General features: G+C 45.0%; 1 protein-coding gene across 2 annotated transcripts in view; it reads left to right on the top strand.

The window, feature by feature from the left end:
• Window positions 1-20,636, top strand: part of TGFBR2 (transforming growth factor beta receptor 2) — a 112,675-nt gene that overhangs the window by 46,354 nt on the left and 45,685 nt on the right. For both annotated transcript variants that reach the window (XM_060162481.1, XM_060162480.1), the window contains exons 2-3: window positions 5,701-5,869; window positions 9,846-10,036. In XM_060162481.1, coding sequence (XP_060018464.1) covers window positions 5,712-5,869; window positions 9,846-10,036 — 349 coding nt within the window. In that variant the 5' untranslated portion in view covers window positions 5,701-5,711. The remainder of the gene's footprint in view (window positions 1-5,700; window positions 5,870-9,845; window positions 10,037-20,636) is intronic.

Below are 20,636 nucleotides of genomic sequence, written 5' to 3'. Positions count from 1 at the left end.
TCCAAGTATGCAATAGAAGTTCAGAGAAGGGAAATCTTCCTAAACTATCTTTGACTTAATTACGAGGGTTTTTTTTTTTTTATTTGTTTGTATTTAGCAGTTGGCCAATTTATTTGACTCGCTGGGGAATGGCTGGCTTTCATGACGAGTCATGAAGGGTCCTGTGAGTTGTTTGACTGGATGCTTTGTTCTGGGTGGGATGGCATGTGTGACAGGCCAGTAGACTGGTCCCACCGGGTCTCGGGGGCCATGGGTGTCTGTTGCCAGCATCGCAGACCATGGCTGGCTGCCAGATGGTTGCCTCTGTGTCTGACCTTGAAATGCCAACTGCACTTAAAAACCTTCTTGCCGAGAACAAGTCTTTCCATTGTGGCTCCTATGGTGATCAGAGCCTCTGGGTCCACGATCGTTTACAAGGCCAGGAGCAAGAGAAGAGCAGATGGAAAGAACTGTAAGAGGAGACCATGCCTGGAAAAATGGTGAGGAGGAATCGGTATTCGATTTTGCTAGATCCAGAATGAGTGGAGAAAGGGAAATCATGGGCAGCCACAAACTGGGTTCTCCGCAAACTTCCTGCCCAAACTGTGGACAGGCAACATCGGCATCAGCTGAGGACAGAGTCGCTGTCCTACCCTGGATGGTACCTGCGAGTGCCTGGAGAGGCTCTAGTGCCCTGTTCTTTCATCAAACACGAATCTGGGGGTTGCTGTGAAGGTAGATGATTGACAGCTACAATCCATTGGCTTTCTAGAAAGTAGATTATCCTCAGTAATGTGAATGGGCCTCCTCCAGTCAGTTGGAAGGTCTTACAGGCAAGAACTGAGGTTTCCTGGAGAAGGAATTCTGCCTTGAAACTGCAGCACTGATTCCTGCCTGAGTTTCCAGCTTGCCGGCCTGCACTAGAAATTCCAGACTTGCCAGCCCCACCATTGCATGAGCCAGTACACTCCATACACATACCCCGGTGGGTTTAACATATTCCCAAGGGATCTGTGTGCTTGTTAATATCTGAGGAGCACTGCTCTGAGTCATAGTGAGTTTTGTTTGCCAGTTGCCGTGGATTATTCTTTGAGATGCTGCACTTGGTTATATCAATTTTAATGATCCTGCTATGAAATTTATAGCACAAAGCAAGACATCCACAGGTGTTTGTGGAATAAATGAATTCCTAAATGCCCCCAAAACATGCCATAAAACAACAGTAGAAATTCAAATGCAGGAATTCAAAGATACGTGAATGCATTTCTGCCAAAGTATTTGGGATTATGTGTGGAATTTTGAGACTTTACCTAATAGCTCAGCTAATGGTAGACACCATTCCAAAGTTACGGAGTAACAATTTGTATGCAAAATTCCTAATATTTATCTGGGATAATCTAACCTTTATTAGGCTGCCCATCTATGACCTTCAAAGACAGTAGTACTATTCCAGAAATAGACGTAGCTAAGCATTTACTTCGTTCTTATTCTCAAGACTCGGAACCTCTGTCTCTAGGTAGTGAGTTTGGGGAAAATGTGCTCTAAAATGAGGAAGGCAGTGTGATCTAGACTGAAGGTCTTGCTGTTACTCATGGGTCTGTTTGAAGAGAAGTGACATGTGATGGGCCATGTGATACTGTCATATGCTGGAGGAGGCCGTCCTCATTCACTTCCTTTACTGGCTGGCTTTCCAGGTAAGAGATCTTCTCGTTCTGGAGAACGTTACGAAGAGCTCATTTGCCTGTTACAGGTAGAAAATTCACTGAGGATGGTCAGTTGCTCACAGAGCATCCCTAGGCAGGAAAATACACCTTAGTATGAGATCATCTTAACTGAAGACACTTAAGAGAGTAATTTTCCAACCTGTGTTGGAAGGAATTTTGAAGTTGTTTGGGGTTGGCTATAGGGTTCATTAGGTGGTATTTGCTATGCTGTTGTTTACAGAAATATCTTTGTCCCTGGCTACTTAGGTGCATGCATTAACTCTTCATTCTTTGGCTTCACAAAAATTATATATTAAGCATACGATGTTGTTTGCTAGGACAGTAGCTTTTTCTGTGGACTGGAATGCACAAGAGGCAGTTGTAAGTGGAGTGAATCACCATCCCTCCCACGTTCTGCCCCACTGGCTCTGCCCCCCACTCTGACTAGCCTTGAACTATCCAGCATGTTCTCAGTGACCTGCGAGGACTCCAGGGTGGGCCTCAGATTCTTCACCTGGGGCTATGGGCTTTCAAGGAATCTGTGGACCAGCCTCTGAAACCATGAGCAAAAGCTTGTATGCATTTCTCGCTGTCCCCTCGCCCCAAAGTGAGCACTTAAAGCCTTTATCAAGATTAGCTGACCCCCAGTAAAGGTGAAGGGAGCCATGCTCTCTATCCCACCACTGCACCTGTTCACAAAGGACAACACTGGCCTTAAGTGGAGCCTGGACTCTATTTGCTGGTGGAATCATCCGGATCAGGAGCCTCCTGGGTCCGCTAGTATGGAGTGCCTGGTGGGGGTGGGGGCATGGCAGTGACTGCCCTGTGTCAAGGCTTTCGAACTTTTCCAATTAAAAAAAAAAAGCTGGTCAAGCTAAAAAGTCTGCTCACCTTAGCAGTGGTAGCTTTTACCGTAACAAAGGGAAAAATGGGGCCCCCTCTTTGGTACTCAGGAGGCTCTATGTGATAACTTAGCACCTTGACTAGCACGTAGTAGGGGCTTAATATGGACACGTTCTGTTGCATACCTCCCCCTCCCTCCACATGCCTGTGCCTCCAAGTGTGCGTCAAGTTGTCCTTTTGCCTTTTCCCCAGAATTCAGCCGTGAGATTTCTCTTTTTTGGCCTCTCCATCTGGCAGCAGGGCTGTGCATCTGCTTGTCTCCCAGCCCCCTGAGCCCTGCAGCCTACTGGCCCCTCTTTCTTCTTTCTTTTTTTTGATGACCCTTTTTTTTGTCTCTTCCCTGTGGATTTGTGTTTTGCAGGCATCAGATCTAAAGCACTTACACTTGTCCACACATCTGTGGTTGCCACTGCAGCTCCCAGTCACATCTGGCTTTTTTCTCTCCCATCACTCCTGACTCTGCCACTTTTGTCACACTTCTTAGCTTCTGTTAGAAAAGGATCTGCCAGCCCAGGGAAGGACTCCTTTCCATCAGCAGTGTGTCAAAGTGCTAATCACGTGGCTTTAGGTGTGTGTTTTCCACAAGGAAACATCTTCCAGCTTTATTGAGGGGCTACCCCACCACTGTCACATACATTATATATGTGTTTGTGTGTTGGGGGCAGGGAGGGTATTTTTGTGCTGATTTGTTTTGTGCCAGTTATGTCGTTTCCAACTAATTCCAGGTCAGGGTCTCAGCCTCGGTTGCACGTGAGAATCGAGAATTGTCTGAGCAGCTTCTAAAAGACCTGGTGCCCAGGCCACTCTCCAGAATAAGTAAATCAGCATGTCCGGGGGGGTGGGGCTGCTTCATGAGTTTTTTAAGCGCTCTAAGCGATGGATTCCAACATGGCCCCAAAGTTGATAACCACTAATAGAGGCTAAAATCCTAAAATGCTGGAAGGCTGAATTCCAAGTCTTGGAGGCTTGATTTTATATTTAAAAACAGCAACTTTCTAACCAGCAAAGAGATGCTTGTCTGAAACTATTAAAAAAATCAAATAAACAGAACATGGCCTAGCTTTTTGTTTGTTTGTTTTGCCTTGCCTGTGTCTTGTAGGGAAGCCTGAAGTGTTAAATTAGCTGTTTCACAAATGGATCCAAATCTAACCATTGTAGAAAATATATATATATTCATTGTTGTCTTAGTCCCAAATGGAACACAAGATTCAGAGAGCATCGTGGCCTGTATTTTTAGCTAAGCTTAGTTAGAGCTCTTGGTTTGGGAGACATTGAGAATTTCAAAATAGATTGTCACCTAAAAATACACTTCCTGAAATGAACTTGAGGCCTGAGAGGGATGAATGGGTTTATTTTTTTGCTTTCTATATTTAATGTACCACAAGAAAGCAAATCTTAAATTTATATAGGTTTATATTTTTAGAGACCCAGGAAACAGGTGCTGTGCCCAAGCAACAAAGACGTCTGCGTGGCAAAGTGTCGGTGACAGAAACTAGATTTCACGGGCAGGGAGCGGCCATGGGAAGTCTTAGAAGCTGTGCATTGGGACTTAGGCTGGAGTGTCCTTAACACAGGAGAGGACGAGGAGGATTTGCTCAGGCCTTTCCAATGGTGACCCTGGGAGAAGCACCCTCCCGCTTCCTGATGGAGTCTGGTCTAGTGCCCCCTGCTGTCTGAGTGCTTAATCTTTCCTAGTCTAGCAAAGAAGTGTCTTTGAGTTCACGTTTGTTGACAATAGCCTGGTCTCACTCTCCAAAGTCATGCCTTTAGTTACCACCATTCCCAATGGAAAAGGGTCTCATTGAGGGAAAAAAGAGGGAAGGGGTGTTATACCTTTTTGGCACCTCTCAGCATGCAGATATGTGTTGCCAAGGACAGTTTGTCTTCAGTGTGTTACTGGTGAATGTGAGTGAATATTGGGGGTATCATCACACTCCCCCAAGGGGAGGGAGGAAGCTCTCTGTCCCTTCCCACCTGGCACCAAGGCCAGATGTGAACTTCTTGTGTTCATTCCTCCATTTATTAGCTAGTCACCATTGATTCAGTACGCTTGTTCGGATGTCTTCTATGTGACAGCCCCTCTTCTTGGCCCTGGAGAAGCAGTGTGGAAACAAGACAGAGAAGGCCTCATGGAGCTTGCATTTTGGTGGATGGGGCAGAAGCCAGTGAGTGATGGAGACTGTGCAGAAGATCAAACAAAACCCTATGTTGGTTCCTTGTGGGCTGCTTTAGGATGAAGAGGTGACATTTAACCAGAGATCAGGAAGGTGACAAGAAGGCAGGCAAAGGGCACAGCAAGGGAAGGGCCTGAGGAAGGCGGGAGCTTGGCTTCTTCCAGGAAAGGCCCGTGTGTCTTAAAAGGTAGCGAGTGAAGAATAAGAGGGCGGCTGGTGGCGGTGGGAGGGATGAAGTCAGAGAGGTTGCTGGCATTCACCTGTGGGACTCCAGGCCTCACCTGTGAGTGTGTGTCTAGGAGACACACTTTATCAACTGAGTTGGCTCAAGGCAACAGGAAGCAGGCAGAGCCAGGCTCTTGCAAAGAAGGCCCAGATAGCTCTGCCGGGTGTAGGTCAGGAAAGCGATGGCAAAGTCCCACCTCACCTCCAGGGTCTCCTCCGAGCTGGCCGACCCCCTTTCCCCACGTCACAGCTCTGCTCCTCGGGACCCCTCTCTGCCCATGAGGTAGGGACTCTCGTCTGGCTCCCACGTCTTCCGTGCCTCTCTTTATTTTGGGTTGCCCTGCCCTGGTCTGTTTTCGTGTCCATCCACCAGCTAAACTATAATTTCCTTAAGGGTACGCTCACCAGCACCCCGCACCATGCAGTGGGGCGACGCAAGCTCTGTCTCTGGATTGAATGAGGAGGGTTTTGTAGAAAGAGTGCCTTATGACGCTCACTGACAAAGGCAAGAAGTTACCAAACCTCCTCCATCCCCACCATCTCCACGCTGCCCTGGCTTTCATTACCAAATTCTCATCTGATGTGGAGGCCTTATGTGCCCTTTCTCCGCATTCATTCTTCTGACACCAGGTCCATTTGAAATTGCATCGTATCAGGAATCCACTAGCAGCTGATTACATTGGTTAATCATGTAATGCATCTCTTTTCCCTCCCAGTTAACAGTGACATGATGGTCACTGACGACAATGGTGCCGTCAAGTTGCCGCAGTTGTGTAAATTCTGTGATGTGAGATTGTCCACCTGTGACAGCCAGAAGTCCTGCTGGAGCAACTGCAGCATCACGGCCATCTGTGAGAAGCCGCAAGAGGTCTGCGTGGCTGTCTGGTAAGGTTGCCCTGTAACACCTTTCTTTCCCCTTTTATAAGCAGTGTGCGTTCGTGGTATGTAGTCATGTGTCTCCATGCCCGAAACTTCGACATCTGTCCCATTCCCTTCCCTTTAGACCATCTCTTTTTCAGTCGTTCAGTGTAATTTCTAGAGATACTCTATACATTTTCAAATACACACACGCACCTTTACTATTTATAAGTCCGGAAACCATTCCTTGTGTCAAGGAGAGGGATTTGCCACTTACTAGTCATTTAATTGAGACCCCTTGGGATCCCCGTAGTGACGCCAGGAGCTTTGTTCTTCTGACACAAACTCAGTCCTGTTTTGTGGAGATGAAAGGTGGGCTGTTGCAAGAGGGACGCACTTGTCAAAAATGGGGGAAGTGACTTGGCATCAGGAGACAACCTATTCCTTAGTCAGAAGCCTTGGCCAGTGCCTCACACCACTGCTGGGCCAAACACTGTGTCTTCCTCTGGGAGCAGGACCACATCTTCCTCTTGGAGCAGATCCCCTTCTCTCCCTCGCTCTGTCCACCCCTCCCTCCCCTCCCCCTCCCCCCTCCCTTTTCCCCTCCCTTCCTCCCTCCCTCCCTTCCTCCCTCATCCTCCCGTCTTGCCAGGCATGCACGCACGTGCGCGCGCGCGCACACACACACACACACACACACACACACACACACACACAGTGGGTGCTCATGAATCATTTGATTAACTCATAGTTATGAATTGGGAGTATAAGCCAGAGATTAAAAAAAAATAGAGATCATTAAGGGAGTCCTTATTTTATAAAAAACTACATATTCATTAATGAAATATAACATTTTGAAGCCTTATTCTGATGGTTTCAATTTATCAGCTATTTTTTTAAAGTAACCTCTGTGTCTCCTGGCCATTTGCAAATGAGCATGTAAACCCAGATATCTTGCCCGCTCCTTTTGGAAGGAGCCTTTTGAGACTTTCTCTGGACCGTGTATACTCAGCCTTGATGATAAATCTGAAACCCTGGCACATTTCCCTACGTACCAGGACATGAATTAGGTTCTTAAGAACTAAAGGAATGTTAACAGCAAAGATCTGTCACGGCAGCCTGCCATACCTGCCAGCTGCACTTGTGTCCAGCTCTGAGTGGTGGTTTTGAAAAAGGGATTTTGACAGAGATGGTGTTCAGAGCAGAGGCACGAGTGTGATCAGAGGTTCAGAAGCATGCCATCTGAGGGCTGGTGGGGGCAGTTAGCCATGGCTGGTCCAGTAAAGAGGACGTGGGCTCTGTTGAGATCTGAAGGGCTCTCAAGTGGAAAATATAGTCAACTTGTCGTGCAGAACTCTGCAGGACAGGAGACCCACAGCATTTACAAGGGGACAGACAGACTTGTACTCAGGATCAGTTGAAACATTTTCTCAGTCGTGGTTTCCTGCCAGTGGGCCAGGCTTCCTTCTCTGGAAGGGTCAGACCAAGTTCGAGAGGATGGAGGACCACTTGTCAGGTTTGGGGCAGGAAGCCTCAGACCCCAGACCAGCTGACCCCAGGCTCCTCTTCATTCCTGTTTTCTGCTGACTGTCTTTACTTAAACATCCACTGGAGGTGAGAACATACTTCTGCCCCCAGACAGGCTCTTTTCATTAAAGGTAGTTTCCCTACCCCAGTACAAGTCCAAGGGGTGGAGTGTGAATCACACATCCCTGGCATTGAAGCTTTGCTGTCTCAGAAGATGTGGGCATGTAGGGAAGCCTCTCTGTGCCCTCTGTGTCTCAGCCCTAAAGATTAAATACACTGAACGTTATTTTTACCTTTCTGGGCAAAGACACATTTGGATGTGGAGAGAGGGAGGTGCCAGGGATGCTGTCCTGCACCCCCGCCCATGCAGCACTGAGGTGCTCACCCTGGGCTGAGGGATCACCCCAAGCCCTCCAGGGGTGCTCCTCTCGTCTGCTCCCCGAGCTGCTTCATTGGAGTCCGGCAGGTTCAGCCTCTCTGTACCAGCAGCCAGCATCCCAGGACTGGTTGGTGCAGTGGCCCAAACGCCTGACCACTTTGCCTCAGCTTGGGACAGCTCTGATGGGCCATCCCAGCCCCCAGCTGCCCAGAGGTCAGCAGAGGCCTCATCGCGACCCCCCTCCCTGCTCTGTGCAGCATTGCTGCCTTTGGCCCCTGCAGGGGAATCTCCCTAGAGCTCCTGCACAGAGATCCAGAGATCTCACAGCCTCAGAGTCTGTGTCCAGGGCATGCACACTCGGACACTAGGCTATCTTAGGAATAGCCCAGTGGGGGAATAAAAGACTCTGCTCTCTGTGGTGGTACTCTCCCACGATCAGTTTTAGTGTTCTTTTCATTCACTCGCTGATTCATTCATTTATTTATTTATTTTTAATTTATTTATTTTTTGTGGTACGCGGGCCTCTCACTGTTGTGGGCTCTCCCGTTGCGGAGCACAGGCTCTGGACGCGCAGGCTCAGCGGCCATGGCTCATGGGCCTAGCGGCTCCGCGGCATGTGGGATCTTCCCGGACCGGGGCACGAACCCATGTCCCCTGCATCGGCAGGTGGACTCTCAACCACTGAGCCACCAGGGAAGCCCTCATTCATTTATTGAACCAATGCCAGTTGTGCACTCTTACCATGTGAAATGCTTAAGTCCTTTTCAAGGATAGACATATTTTAGAACCAAAATTAATTTCATAACTGTGGTTCTTTTGTCGCAGATATTGACAACCTCTTCAGTAGCAGGACAAAGAAGTCTGTATTTATTTCACTGTATCCTCCTTTTCTGTGCTCCAGTGTACCCACAGATGTTTTGCACAGTGGGCCCTGCCTGTCCAGGAGACACCGTTACAGCACTGAGTGGAGGAAGCAGTTGAGGACCTTATGGAGCCTCAAGTGCTGTGGTTGAGTTTCCTCCCTCTGATTCTAGTTCTGTAGGCAGCGGGGGGTGGAAGTCGGGGCTCTGAAAGAGCTGCCCCAGGGCTGCAGAGCAGCTTTCCTTCGTGGCTCACAGTTTCTTCCTTGTCCCATCCTGGGGCCTCTGGAGGCTTCACAAGGCAGGGACACCATGCTTTTCCCTGGGATCCCGGAGGACTCAGCACGGCTTCATTTTGTTACCAAAACCAAACACAAACCCCCACCTACACAGGTGGGCACACAACTATGGGGGCAGGGAGGGAGGTGCTTTTGTTTCATGGCCACTGTTTTTGCCAAGACTTTCCAGTAGCTTGGGGGTTAAGGATAGGTAGGGGTTTGGGTTTTTTTTTCAAAATTTATTACTTTTTAATTTTGTATACAGTCTTTAAAGATTATGCTCCATTTGCAGTTATTACAAAATATTGGCTATATTCCCATCCTTGAGCCTGTCTTATACCCTCCCACTCTCCCCACCTCCCCACTGGTAACCACTAGTTTGTTCTCTGTATCTGTGAGTCTGTTTCTGTTTCGTTACATTCACTAGTTGTACTTTTTAGATCCCACATGTAAGTGATATCGTATAGTATTTGTCTTCCTCTGTCTGACGTATTTAACTTAGCGTAATGCCCCCCAAGTCCATCCATGTTGCTGCAAATGGCAAAATTTCGTTCTTTTTATGACTGAGTAATATTTAGCTAGATTCTGTCCAGCAAACTAGAGGTGCAATGCTAGCCTCACAGTGTGATCAGGATGGAAGGTTTGGAGTCACCCCAAGGACCTAGCGATCTCCTGTTTACCCACGCCCTCCCTTTAATGATTTAATTAAGGCATAACGTGTAAAGTTCTCTGACAGGTTTGTCTCCAAGGAAAGCCCTCACGTTATGATCCTAAGTGGGTTCTGAGATAAGCAAAGGAAAGACTGAAGTGCGTGGAAAAGCACAGGACATGACGGGACAACCTGTAAGTGATGGAGAACAGGAGGCAGCACTGCTGTTGGAAACAATGTCCTGATGGAGATACAGCCCAGACTGCTTCCCTGTGGGACCATACTCACCCCCTCCTTCTCTGTACCCCAGGAGAAAGAATGATGAGAACATCACACTGGAGACGGTCTGCCATGACCCCAAGATCGCCTACCATGGATTTGTCCTTGACGACGCTGCTTCTTCAGAGTGTATTATGAAGGAAAAAAAGGGGTCTGGAGAGACTTTCTTCATGTGTTCCTGCAGCTCCGAAGAGTGCAACGACCACATCATCTTCTCCGAAGGTGAGTGTTCTTCTCGGGATGGTCTGCAGGCTCAGGGCACATCCCTTCCTGGCTGGTGCTGGATGGTGGGCTCACACTGGGGATCAGGCCCCCTTCACCTGTTGGAAAGAGGGGCTTAAGGGGTAGCAGGGTTGGCTCTGGTCTGTATCAAATCTGGCTCCCGGGGCCCACGTTATGATTTGTCACTGAGAAATAGTTTGTGTCACCCAGAGCAGTGGTTCTCAAAGCGCAGTGCCTGGAACAGCAGCAGTGGCATCACCTGAGAACTTGTTAGAAATGCAGATTCCAGGGTGCCACCCCTGACTGTGGAACCAGAAACTCTGGGTGCGGGCTCAGGGTGATTCTGAGGCAGCTCAAGTTTGAGAACGACTGGTCCAGAGTTGGGAGGAGGCTGTATGATTCAGGAGGGAGACTTTAACTCAAGTTGTTGTGTGTACATACTCCTAGGATTTGTCTAAAGGGGAAAGTACATTAACCTCAGTAATGACAGCCTGTTGGATGCACACTTGTCTCTATCCATCATGCATATTGTGTTGGCCAAAAAGTTCGTTTGGGTTCTGTAACATCTTCCACATAAAGCCAAATGAACTTTTTGCCCAACCCAATATTATCCCTCCTTCCCTCCCCTCTTTCTCTACTCCCTCCCTCTCTCCCTCCTACCTTCCCTCCCATCTTCCATCTGCCCATCCATCCATCTGCCCATCCATCCATCCACCCACTTTTCCATCTCTCCATCTGCCCATCCATCTCTCCATCTGTCTATGTATCCATTCATCTATCTGTCCATCTGTCCATCCATCTCTCTGTTCATCTATCCATGTATCTGTCCATCTGTCCATCCATCCAAACACCTGTCCATCTGTCCATCCACTCAAACACCAATCCATCTGTCCATCCATCCACCATCCATCTGTACATCTGTCTGTCCATCTATCTGTCCATCTGTCCAACCATTCATTGCACCCACTCATCCATCTTTACATGCAAACAGTTGATCATACTATAAATATTACCTGGCAATATTTTTTTTCACTCACCCACTTTTACTTCTCTTCTAAACAAGACAATATATGTAGATATATTGTACACCTTTTAATTGTTGTCCAGAATTGCATAATATGGCATATCTTCTATGAGTGACTTAACCATTCTTAACTTATTCCCAAATAAGTTGGTAGCTTATTTTAGGTGTCTCCAGTTTTCCACTTAATGCTACATTGACTATCTTTGTAAAAACATCTTATACATTTGTGCTAGTATTTCTGCAAGATAGATTTCTAGAAATGAAATTTCTGGATCAGAGGTATGCACATTTTAAATTTGGATAGCCGCTATTAAATTGTTCTCCTCCCCCAGAAGATATATAAGCATATGAATTTCCATCTACTTTCTCCAGCACTGGAGATTATAAGCCTTTTAATTTTTCCAGGCTGATGATGCAAATAATATTCTCTTGATTTTAGGAATATAAATTCAGCATGGGGAAAGGTTATTTTAGCCCCAAATAGGTCCAATTCAATAAAAACTCCTTTTGGAACACAAGTGCTGGGTCGACACACTATCCATGCTACTGTGTGTGTCCCAAATATGGAAAGTGATGAGTCTCATGCTTTGTGTATGGTGCTCATGGGCATTGCAGACCCACCTCTTGCTCTCCATGTGTCCTTCAGCCAGTTTCCCTCCCTTCCTGTTCTACACCCCTCCTGTGCCAATTTCTCAGTGTACAAAGGCAGGCATGTACGTCTTGTCAGCGCAACACTTTCCAAAATCACTCCCCTCTCGTTTTTTCGTCCTACAGGCACTCCATGTCTCTCATTTTCCTTATGTAATTTGAGTTAGGAGGGACATTGTAACTAGATTAAATCACAGTAAAACATGGTAACCTTGATATCCTGGTTTACCGTGTTAACCTTCCCCAAGTACTTCACCTTTAAAAACAAGGCCCAGGTTAAGCCAAAGGAATTAATCCCTAATAGTGGAATATCCAGACATGTTTATTACCATCTATGAAACTTTTCTCTCCTTTTGCATACTGGCTTATCCACAATGGAAGAATTTATTTCATTCAAAGGGGACAAAAGTTGATAAATGGCTTGCAAGTTGGATATATTTTATATATATGTATATTACTATAAGCTCTTAAGGTATTTATGACTTCAGTTTTCAGTGTATTTTCAACTCATGTGATAATCATGGGCCCACATTCATGTTTTCCCTCTTATTATCAGACTGTTTGTTTCTTTATGAGGTGAGATAATCAGCATAAAGGTGGTTTCTCATTGTACAACTCAAGAAATCCAGCACAGCTGATGACTCAGATATTTGAGTGATTTCAGAGTCTTCTAAAATGCTCCAGGGAGTATGCTTAAAAATAACCATCTCTCTTCTCTCTATTTGTTGTAGGGGGATATTTTCATCCCCTACAACATCAGGTATTAGGAAGAACACTTTGGGGTCCATTTCTCTTATTGCCACCATCTCTTCTTTATATTAAGGAATGAAAACTTTTTTTTTATTGAAGTATAATTGACTTACAATGTTGTGTTAATTACTGATGTACAACAAAGTGACTCAGTTATGTACATATGTGTGTGTGTGTGTGTGTGTGTGTATATATATATATATATATATATACACACACACATTTTTTAATATATTCTTTTCCATTGTGGTTTATCATGGGATTTTTTAAAAATTGGGGTATAGTTCTTTTACAATGTTGTGTTAGTTTCTACTGTACAGCGAAGTGGAGTTCCCTGTGCTATACAGCAGGTTCTCATCAGTTATCTATTTTATACATATTAGTTAGTATATATATGTCAATATATGTCAATCCCAATCTTCCAATTCATCCCACCCCCACTTTCCCCCCTTGGTGTCCATATGTTTGTTCTCTACTTCTGTGTCTCTATTTCTGCCTTGCAAACAGGTTCATCTGTACCATTTTTCTAGATTCCACATATATGTGTTAATATACGATATTTGTTTTTCTCTTTCTGACTTACTCTGTATGACAGTCCCTAGGTCCATCCACATCTCTACAAGTGACCCAATTTCATTCCTTTTTATGGCTAATATTCCATTGTATATATCTACCACATCTTCTTTATCCATTCATCTGTTGATGGGCATTTAGGTTGCTTCTGTGACCTGGCTATTATAAATAGTGCTGCAATGAACATTGGAGTGCACATGTCTTTTTGAGTTATAGTTTTCTCTGGGTATATGCCCAGTAGTGAGATTGCTGGGTCTCATAGGATACTGAATATAGTTCTCTGTGCTATATAGTAGGACTTTGTTGTTTATGCATTCTATATATAAAAGCTTACATCTGCTAATTCCAACCTCCCAGTTGATCCCTCCCCCAACTCCCTCCCTCTTGGCAACCACCAGTCTGTTCTCTATGTCTGTGATTCTGTTTCTGTTTCATAGATAGGTTCATTTGTGTCATATTTTTGATTCCACATATAAGTGATATCATATGGTATTTGTCTTTCTTTTTCTGACTTACTTCACTTAGTATGATAATCTCTGGTTGAATCCATGTTGCTGCAAATGGCGTTATTTCGTTCTTTTTTCTGGCTGAGTAGTATTCCCTTGTATATACGTACCACATCTTCTTTATCCATTCATCTGTTGATGGACATTTAGGTTGTTTCCATGTCTTGGCTATTGTGAATAGTGCTGCTGTGAACATAAGGGTGCATGTATCTTTTTTGAATTATAGTTTTATCTGGATATATGCCCAGGAGGGGGATTGCTATATCACATGGTAATTCTATTTTTAGTTTTCTGAGGAAGCTCCATACTGTTTTCTACACTGCACCAATTTACATTCCCACCAACGGTGTGGGAGGGTTCCCTTTTCTCCACACTCTCTCCAGCATTTGTTATTTGTAGACTTTTTAATGATGGGCATTCTGACTGGTGTGAGGTAGTACCTCATTGTAGTTTTGACTTGCAGTTCTCTAATAATTAGCAGTGTTGAGCATCTTTTTGTGTGCCTGTTGGCCATCTGTATGTCTTCTTTGGAGAAATGTCTATTTAGGTCTTCTGCCCATTTTTCGATTGGGTTTTTTTGTTGTTGTTGAGTTGTATGAGCTGTTTGTATATTTTGCAAATTAAGCCCTTGTCAGTTGCATCATTTGCAAATATTTTCTCCCATTCTGTAGGTTGTCTTTTAGTTTTGTTTATGGTTTCCTTTGCTGTGCAAAAGCTTGTAAGTTTGATTAGGTCCCATTTGTTTATTTTTGTTTTTATTTCTATTGCCTTGGGAGACTGACCTAAGAAAACACTGGTACAATTTATGTATAAGAATTTTTTGCCTATGATCTCTTCTAGTTTTATGGTGTCATGTCTTATGTTTCAGTCTTTAAACCATTTTGATTTTATTTTTTTGTATGGTGAGAGTGTGTGTTCTAACTTCATTGATTTACATGCAACTGTCTAACTTTCTCAGCACCACTTGCTGAAGAGACTTTTTCCCGTTTTATATTTTGGCCTTCTTTGTCAAAGATTAATTGACTGTAGGTGTGTGGGTTTTTTTCCTAGGCTCTCTATTCTGTTCCATTGATCTGTATGTCTCTTTTTGTGCCAGTACCATGCTGTTTTGATTATTGTAGCTTTGTAGCATTGTCTGAAGTCTGGGAGGGTTATGCCTCCTGCTTTGTTCTTTTTCTTCAGGATTGCTTTGGCAATTTTGGGTCTTTTATGGTTCCATATGGATTTTAGGATTATTTGTTTTAGTTTTGTGAAAAATGTCATGGGTAATTTGATAGGGATTACATTAAATAGGTAGATTGCTTTGAGTAGTATTGCCATTTTAACAATATTAATTTTTCCAATCCAAGAGCATGGGTTATCTTTCCATTTCTGTATTGTTCCAATTTTAGTTTTTGTGCTGCCGAAGTGAGCACATATCTTTCCATTTCTTTGAATCATCTTCAGTTTCATTTATTTATGTTTTATAGTTCTCGGCATATAGTTCTCAGTTCTCAGTATAGTTCTCAGTCTTTCACCTCCTTGATCAGGTTTATAAGGTGGGAAAACTCTTGAAGCAATTTTTAGTTTTCTACTCCAAGTCAAATAAGATGGGGAACACAAAAGCTCTCTGGAGTGTTCTGTGTAGTATTTTTATTAGGATAGCACTCTGTTCCTGTTGCTTTCTGATCTACAAACAATGGATAATGATTACTTACATCTTACATTTTTCTTAAATATGTGAGGGAAAAAAAGTTGAGCCACAAGATTTACTCTTTAAATGTAGATCTTTATTTTCAGTGTTACTATGAATGATAGCTGACATTCAGAGGGAATGTAGTTGCTGTGTTTGTTGCTAAGCCCCTGTGATGGCCTGGCCTCAATTAATCTCATAGCCACCCCATGAGGTAGGCACTGCTAGTATCCCCATCTTATAGATGAGAAAACCAAGCTCAGAGAACTGTAACACCTTGTCCAGGATCCCATGACTAGTGGTGGCATAGCTAGGATTCATAATGGGCTGTGTATAAAATACAACTTCTGTGAGGGTTTTTCCCCCTTCCTTCTCTTTTTATGTCCTCCTTTCTTGCACTCTCTCTATCTCTGTCTTTCTAAACAGATAACATATGTACATATTAAAAAATTCAAATTCGACAAACCGGATACAGTGAAAAGAAAGCCTCCTCTTGGTCTGTGATCATCCAGAGAGATTTTTCTGCATGGAACTCTGCATGGAAATCCTAAACTTGGTAAATCATATCATTGAGATTTTTTTTAAAAGTCAGATTCATTGATGTATAATTTACGTAAAATAAAATCCACCGTTTGAAGATACTATTTTCACTGAATTGTGACTAATATATATAGCTGTGTAACCACTACCACAATCAAGATACAGAACATTTTTGTGACTCCCAGTAAATTCCCTTATTCCCTTTTTCCATCATCATTGGGATTTTTATCCTCATTTTAGAAGTTTGGTTGCTTTCTTCCTGTATTTGGTGATTTCCGTTTACTTAACCGAGGCCATGACTTCAGTCCTCCAAAGAATGGACAGGTGGGACAGCCCAGCCTCAGACAACAAGATCCCACTGTGTTCCTTTGCCTCTATAGGCACCCAGGCCTATTCTACCAAAAAAAAAAAAGGGGGGGGGGACAAATGCCACCTCTTCGTATTATTTAGCACTGATTTTCTCTCCGGCTCCATGTTGCTTGTCTGTACGCCTGGCATAAAGCCTGAAGCCTGGCAGATGGTTTGGGGGAGGATGGGCCTCTACACAAACCACCAGTCCTCCCATCTTCACTCCTTTCAGGTTCCCAGAGGTTGGTGTGTAGTGATGGCTTGTATGCCTCTGGTCTTGTTCACCTTGTCGAAGCACCTTTACGTTCTATACCTGAGAAATGTGCAGAGAATGTATTGAAGATATTGAAGATTCGTTGAGATAATTGTCTTAAGGCCCAGAAAGATATTAGATTACTGTCCCCTGGTGATGATGGCAGAGAGCCAGGAACATAGAAGTTAGGAGACTTGCCTGTAGTTACTCAGCTAGTTAGTGGCAGAGCTGGGCTACAGGTTTGGTCTGCAGACTCTCACCAAGGTCTGTGTCTCTAGTACAGGGTTTGAAGTCTGTATTCCGAGGGGCATCGGGCTGCTCTGAGGAACTGAGGGAGGAGGGAGTAAATCAGCTCTCCTTTACCTGCCATGTGTACCAAGCTTCAGCAGAAGATGTGAATCACAGATGTGAATCACAGAAGGGCATTGCCAGCTTTCATGAGTTTGAAACCAATGTTCCAAAACATAAAGGAATTAAAGAGACCTTGCTGTCTTTCTTTTTGAATCAGGTACCTATCTTTTCCCCCAAAACCCCCCAGTGGGACCTTGTGCTATGCCCGGTGGCTCCCTGCTTCCCTAAAGTAGATCAATTAGAATGAGGCCGGGGTCCGCTCTTCCATCTGCTCTCCGAAAGTCAGGTCTCCCTGTCCTGTCTGATGATTCCTGCTTGGTGAAAGATGTGTAGAATTCTGAGGAAGTCATTATCTCCCCCTGAGCTCACCAAGCCCTATGATTCCGGTTAGAAGAGAGGGCATTTGTCTGGGTCCTTATTGATGTCCTGGTGACAGCTGTCAGTCAAACAAGCCCTGTCAGGCTCCTGGACCAAAGTGAACCCAGGATGGGGGTGGGGACCCCAAGCTAACGGCTCCCTGTTCACTTGCAGATGACATGTCCACTTGCAGATGAATGAGTAGGATCGCTTGCAGATGAATTTTATCCCTTGCACTTGCAGATGAATTTATAGTCCACTTGCAGATGAATGAGTAGGATCGCTCATTAAGCCTTGAAGAATCCAAAACACCACTCAGTTTTATTCATTTCATAAATGGTTTCCAAGTGCAGTAAAGATGCTTCATTTGCAGAGTGCCAGGCAAGGAGATGATTTCTGCTTGTTTTAGGTACGAAATAAACAGTCCAGTGTAATGGTTAAGATGGGTCTGTGGTGGGTTTCTGGAATTTTAAGGCCCATTCTACCACTTGTTCGCTTTGCCACATTGGGCCAGTTACCTGACCTCTCCTAGTCTGTAAAATGGAACTAAAACGGGGGGGTGGGTGGGGTGCGGCTAGATTGTTACATGCAGTGCTTACGACAGCGCCCCATCTGTTAGCTGCTGGTATTATTTAGGGGTTTATATCCGATGCGGACTTTTGCTCACCCTGAGATGTGAGGCCAGGCCCGTCCGGCCCTCTGGTGTGTTCCAGCACTGAGGTCTGTGGTGGAGACTTGACCACAGTGTGCAGCAGGCCACTCAGACCTCCTATGTGTGGCGCTGCAAGAGTTTGGGAGGGGTTTGTGTTGCTTTAACTCGTGCCTCGAGCAGCTTCTTTCTTCTCCACGTGCCTTCACAGAGGTAGGGGGAGCATACCGAGCCCACAGTTTGTAATCAAAGCTAACCACATCCCTCCATCGTCGGATAATATCACACATTAGGCGCGATGTTCCTATTGTGACGCAGAATCGCAGTAGCAGGTGGCTAAATACAAATGGGAGGGCTCACTGTGCCGTGCAGGTCAGTGCTCGGGGCGATCACACTTCTGTTCTTGCCAAAGGGCTTCACTCCGTCTTCCTTTTCTCAGCAGAACGCTGCTTCGGGCCACGTGGCCGCCTCATTGAATGGCTGTGCCGCTGTTGACCACTTAGTGCTGATAGTGATACCTGTGGCCTCAGGACGCTGTGGGGATTGAAGGAGGTGAAGCTTGGGAGGGCCAGCGTGGCAGCTGGTACACAGCAGGTGCCTCCATTCTCCCTCATTCCTCCAGATAAGGAGCGCACTCTCTGCTGAGGAGAACCCCTCCTCTGAATGGGGAACCCTCGCTACTCCAAGTGTCCACAGACCAGCTGCAGCATTGCCGGGCAGCTGGGTAGAAGAACAGAACCTCAGGGCCCTCCTGGACCCACTGCATCAGTATCAGTGTTGTAACAGTGTCCTTGGTGATCTGTTCTCACACTGAAGTGTGAAAACGCTGGTGTGAACTCACCCAGCTAGGAATGGAACCAGAGAACCAAAGATGGGTCTTGTTAGCTTCCTGCTGGTAACTTGCCCAGCTGATCAGTCAGCCCAAGAGGAATACTTTTGGTCTTAAACCTGGTCATTTGCAAAGGAGCTAAATATGCTTTACGCTGTCCTTTCGTGTAACAGAACTCCCCACTGAAATGGGGGTGTTTTTCCATAGCGATAGTGAAGTCACTTTTTGTATGCGTTACAAACTTTGTGCTGGCATGGAGCTCCACGTGGAGAAGATGAGGTGCCTTTTCAGGAACACTTCTTTGGTTTCCGTGATAATGTTCACATACTTTATCTATGGGATCTTACTCTACTATTTCCCAAAGCAAGAAGACATGTAGGAATACCTTCAAGAAGCATTTCACAAGATGTTGTTCTGAACTGGATCTGTTGATACGAGGGAGTTGTTTGGTAGCCTGGGGGAGCCCGGGACAAGGAATAGGGAGGCATTAAAAGGAGTTCGCCTGAATCAGTTTGCTCTTCAGTTGTTTGTTATCATCATCTGCTGGGTTAGGATGGTAATTTGGCAGATTGAAGGAGGTGTGCTTCTGGACTGCTCCCAGCTCCCAGATGGCTGGATCCCTGGCCATCCCACCTTTCCTCCTGACTTAGAGCTGAACTGCTGCTTCTGGAAATGGCAAGTCTCCATGGCCATGAGGGAAAGGGAATTAGCATTAAACTCAAGCCTGGACTCTGAAAAGTTTGGTTTCAAGGCCAGAGTCCCACCCCCTTCCTTAGCTGAAGTGCAGGGGAGCTGGCACCATGCCCAAGGCCCAGACCATGGACATCCCTAGAACAACAGTAGTGATGGTCTCTGCCCTGGGGTGAGAGCCTGCTGTGGTTGGTCCACCTGTGCTAACTGCTTTCAGGTGTGTTGCCTTGTTTCCTAGCGTCATAACTTTTTTTTGACGTCATGTTCTAGCATTTTTTCAAATTTACTGAGGTATAATTAAGAAATAAAGTTGTAGATATTTAAAGTGTACATCATGGTGACTTAATATACACATACTTTGTGAAAGGATTCCCTCCATCTAGGCAGTTCACACATCCATCACCTCACATATTTTTCTTTTTGTGTGAGAACATTTAAGTTCTACTCTCTTAGCAAATTTCAACTGTACAAGACAGTGTTATCAACTATAGTCACCATGTTTTACACTAGATTCTCATCACTCATTCATCTTAGAGCTGAAAGTTTAAACCTTTTTACCAACCTCTCCCTATTTCCCCCACCCCCCAGCCCACAGCAACCACTGTTTTACCGTTTCTGTGAGTTTGCTTTTTGTTTTTAGATTCCACATGTGAATTATACCATGAGGTATTTGTCTGTCTCTGTCTTATTTCATTTAGCATAATGTCCTCAAAGTCTATCCATGATGTTACAAATGGAAGGATTTCCCTCTTCCTCATGGCTGAATACTATTCCATTGAATATACACCACACCTTCTTTATCCATTCATCCCTTGGTGGACATTTAGGTCGCTTCCATGCCTTGCCAGTTATGAATGATGCTGCAGTGAACATGGGAGTACAGATAGCTCTTTGAGATCCTGTTTTCATTTCTTTGGATAAATACCCAGGAGTGGGATTGCTGGGTCATATGGTAGTTCTATTTTTAGTTTTTTAAGGAATCTCCATACTGTTCTCCATAGAAGCCGTATCAATTTACATTCCCACCAACAGTGCAAAGGGGTTCCCTTTTCTCCACATCCTTGCCAAGACTTGTCATCTTAGTCTTTTTGGAGTCGTAACTTTTTTTATGCTGAAATGAAGCCCATGCAGTTAGCTCGTCCAAACTTTTCATTTTACTGACAAAGAAATAGATTTCTAGAGAGTGGTGTGAATTTCCCAAGATTTCGCAGTTGGTTCTCCACCGTTTGTCCACAGGAGAGTTGGAGAATCTTGTCTCTTTTCTTCAGGGAGTACCATCAACCCTCCACGTTCAGCTGTGTGTGGGGTGCTTGTTAACAACAGTCTTACCCCCATGTGGACACAAGCCTCGTTGCTAATCTGTGCCCAGACTCCCCATTCAGCCAGTCCTGGGCAAGCAGCACAACCAGA

Source organism: Lagenorhynchus albirostris, chromosome 10, assembly GCF_949774975.1.
Source record: "Lagenorhynchus albirostris chromosome 10, mLagAlb1.1, whole genome shotgun sequence".
Classification (NCBI taxonomy): Eukaryota; Metazoa; Chordata; class Mammalia; order Artiodactyla; family Delphinidae; genus Lagenorhynchus; species Lagenorhynchus albirostris.
This window is presented reverse-complemented; position numbering and strand designations above follow the sequence as displayed.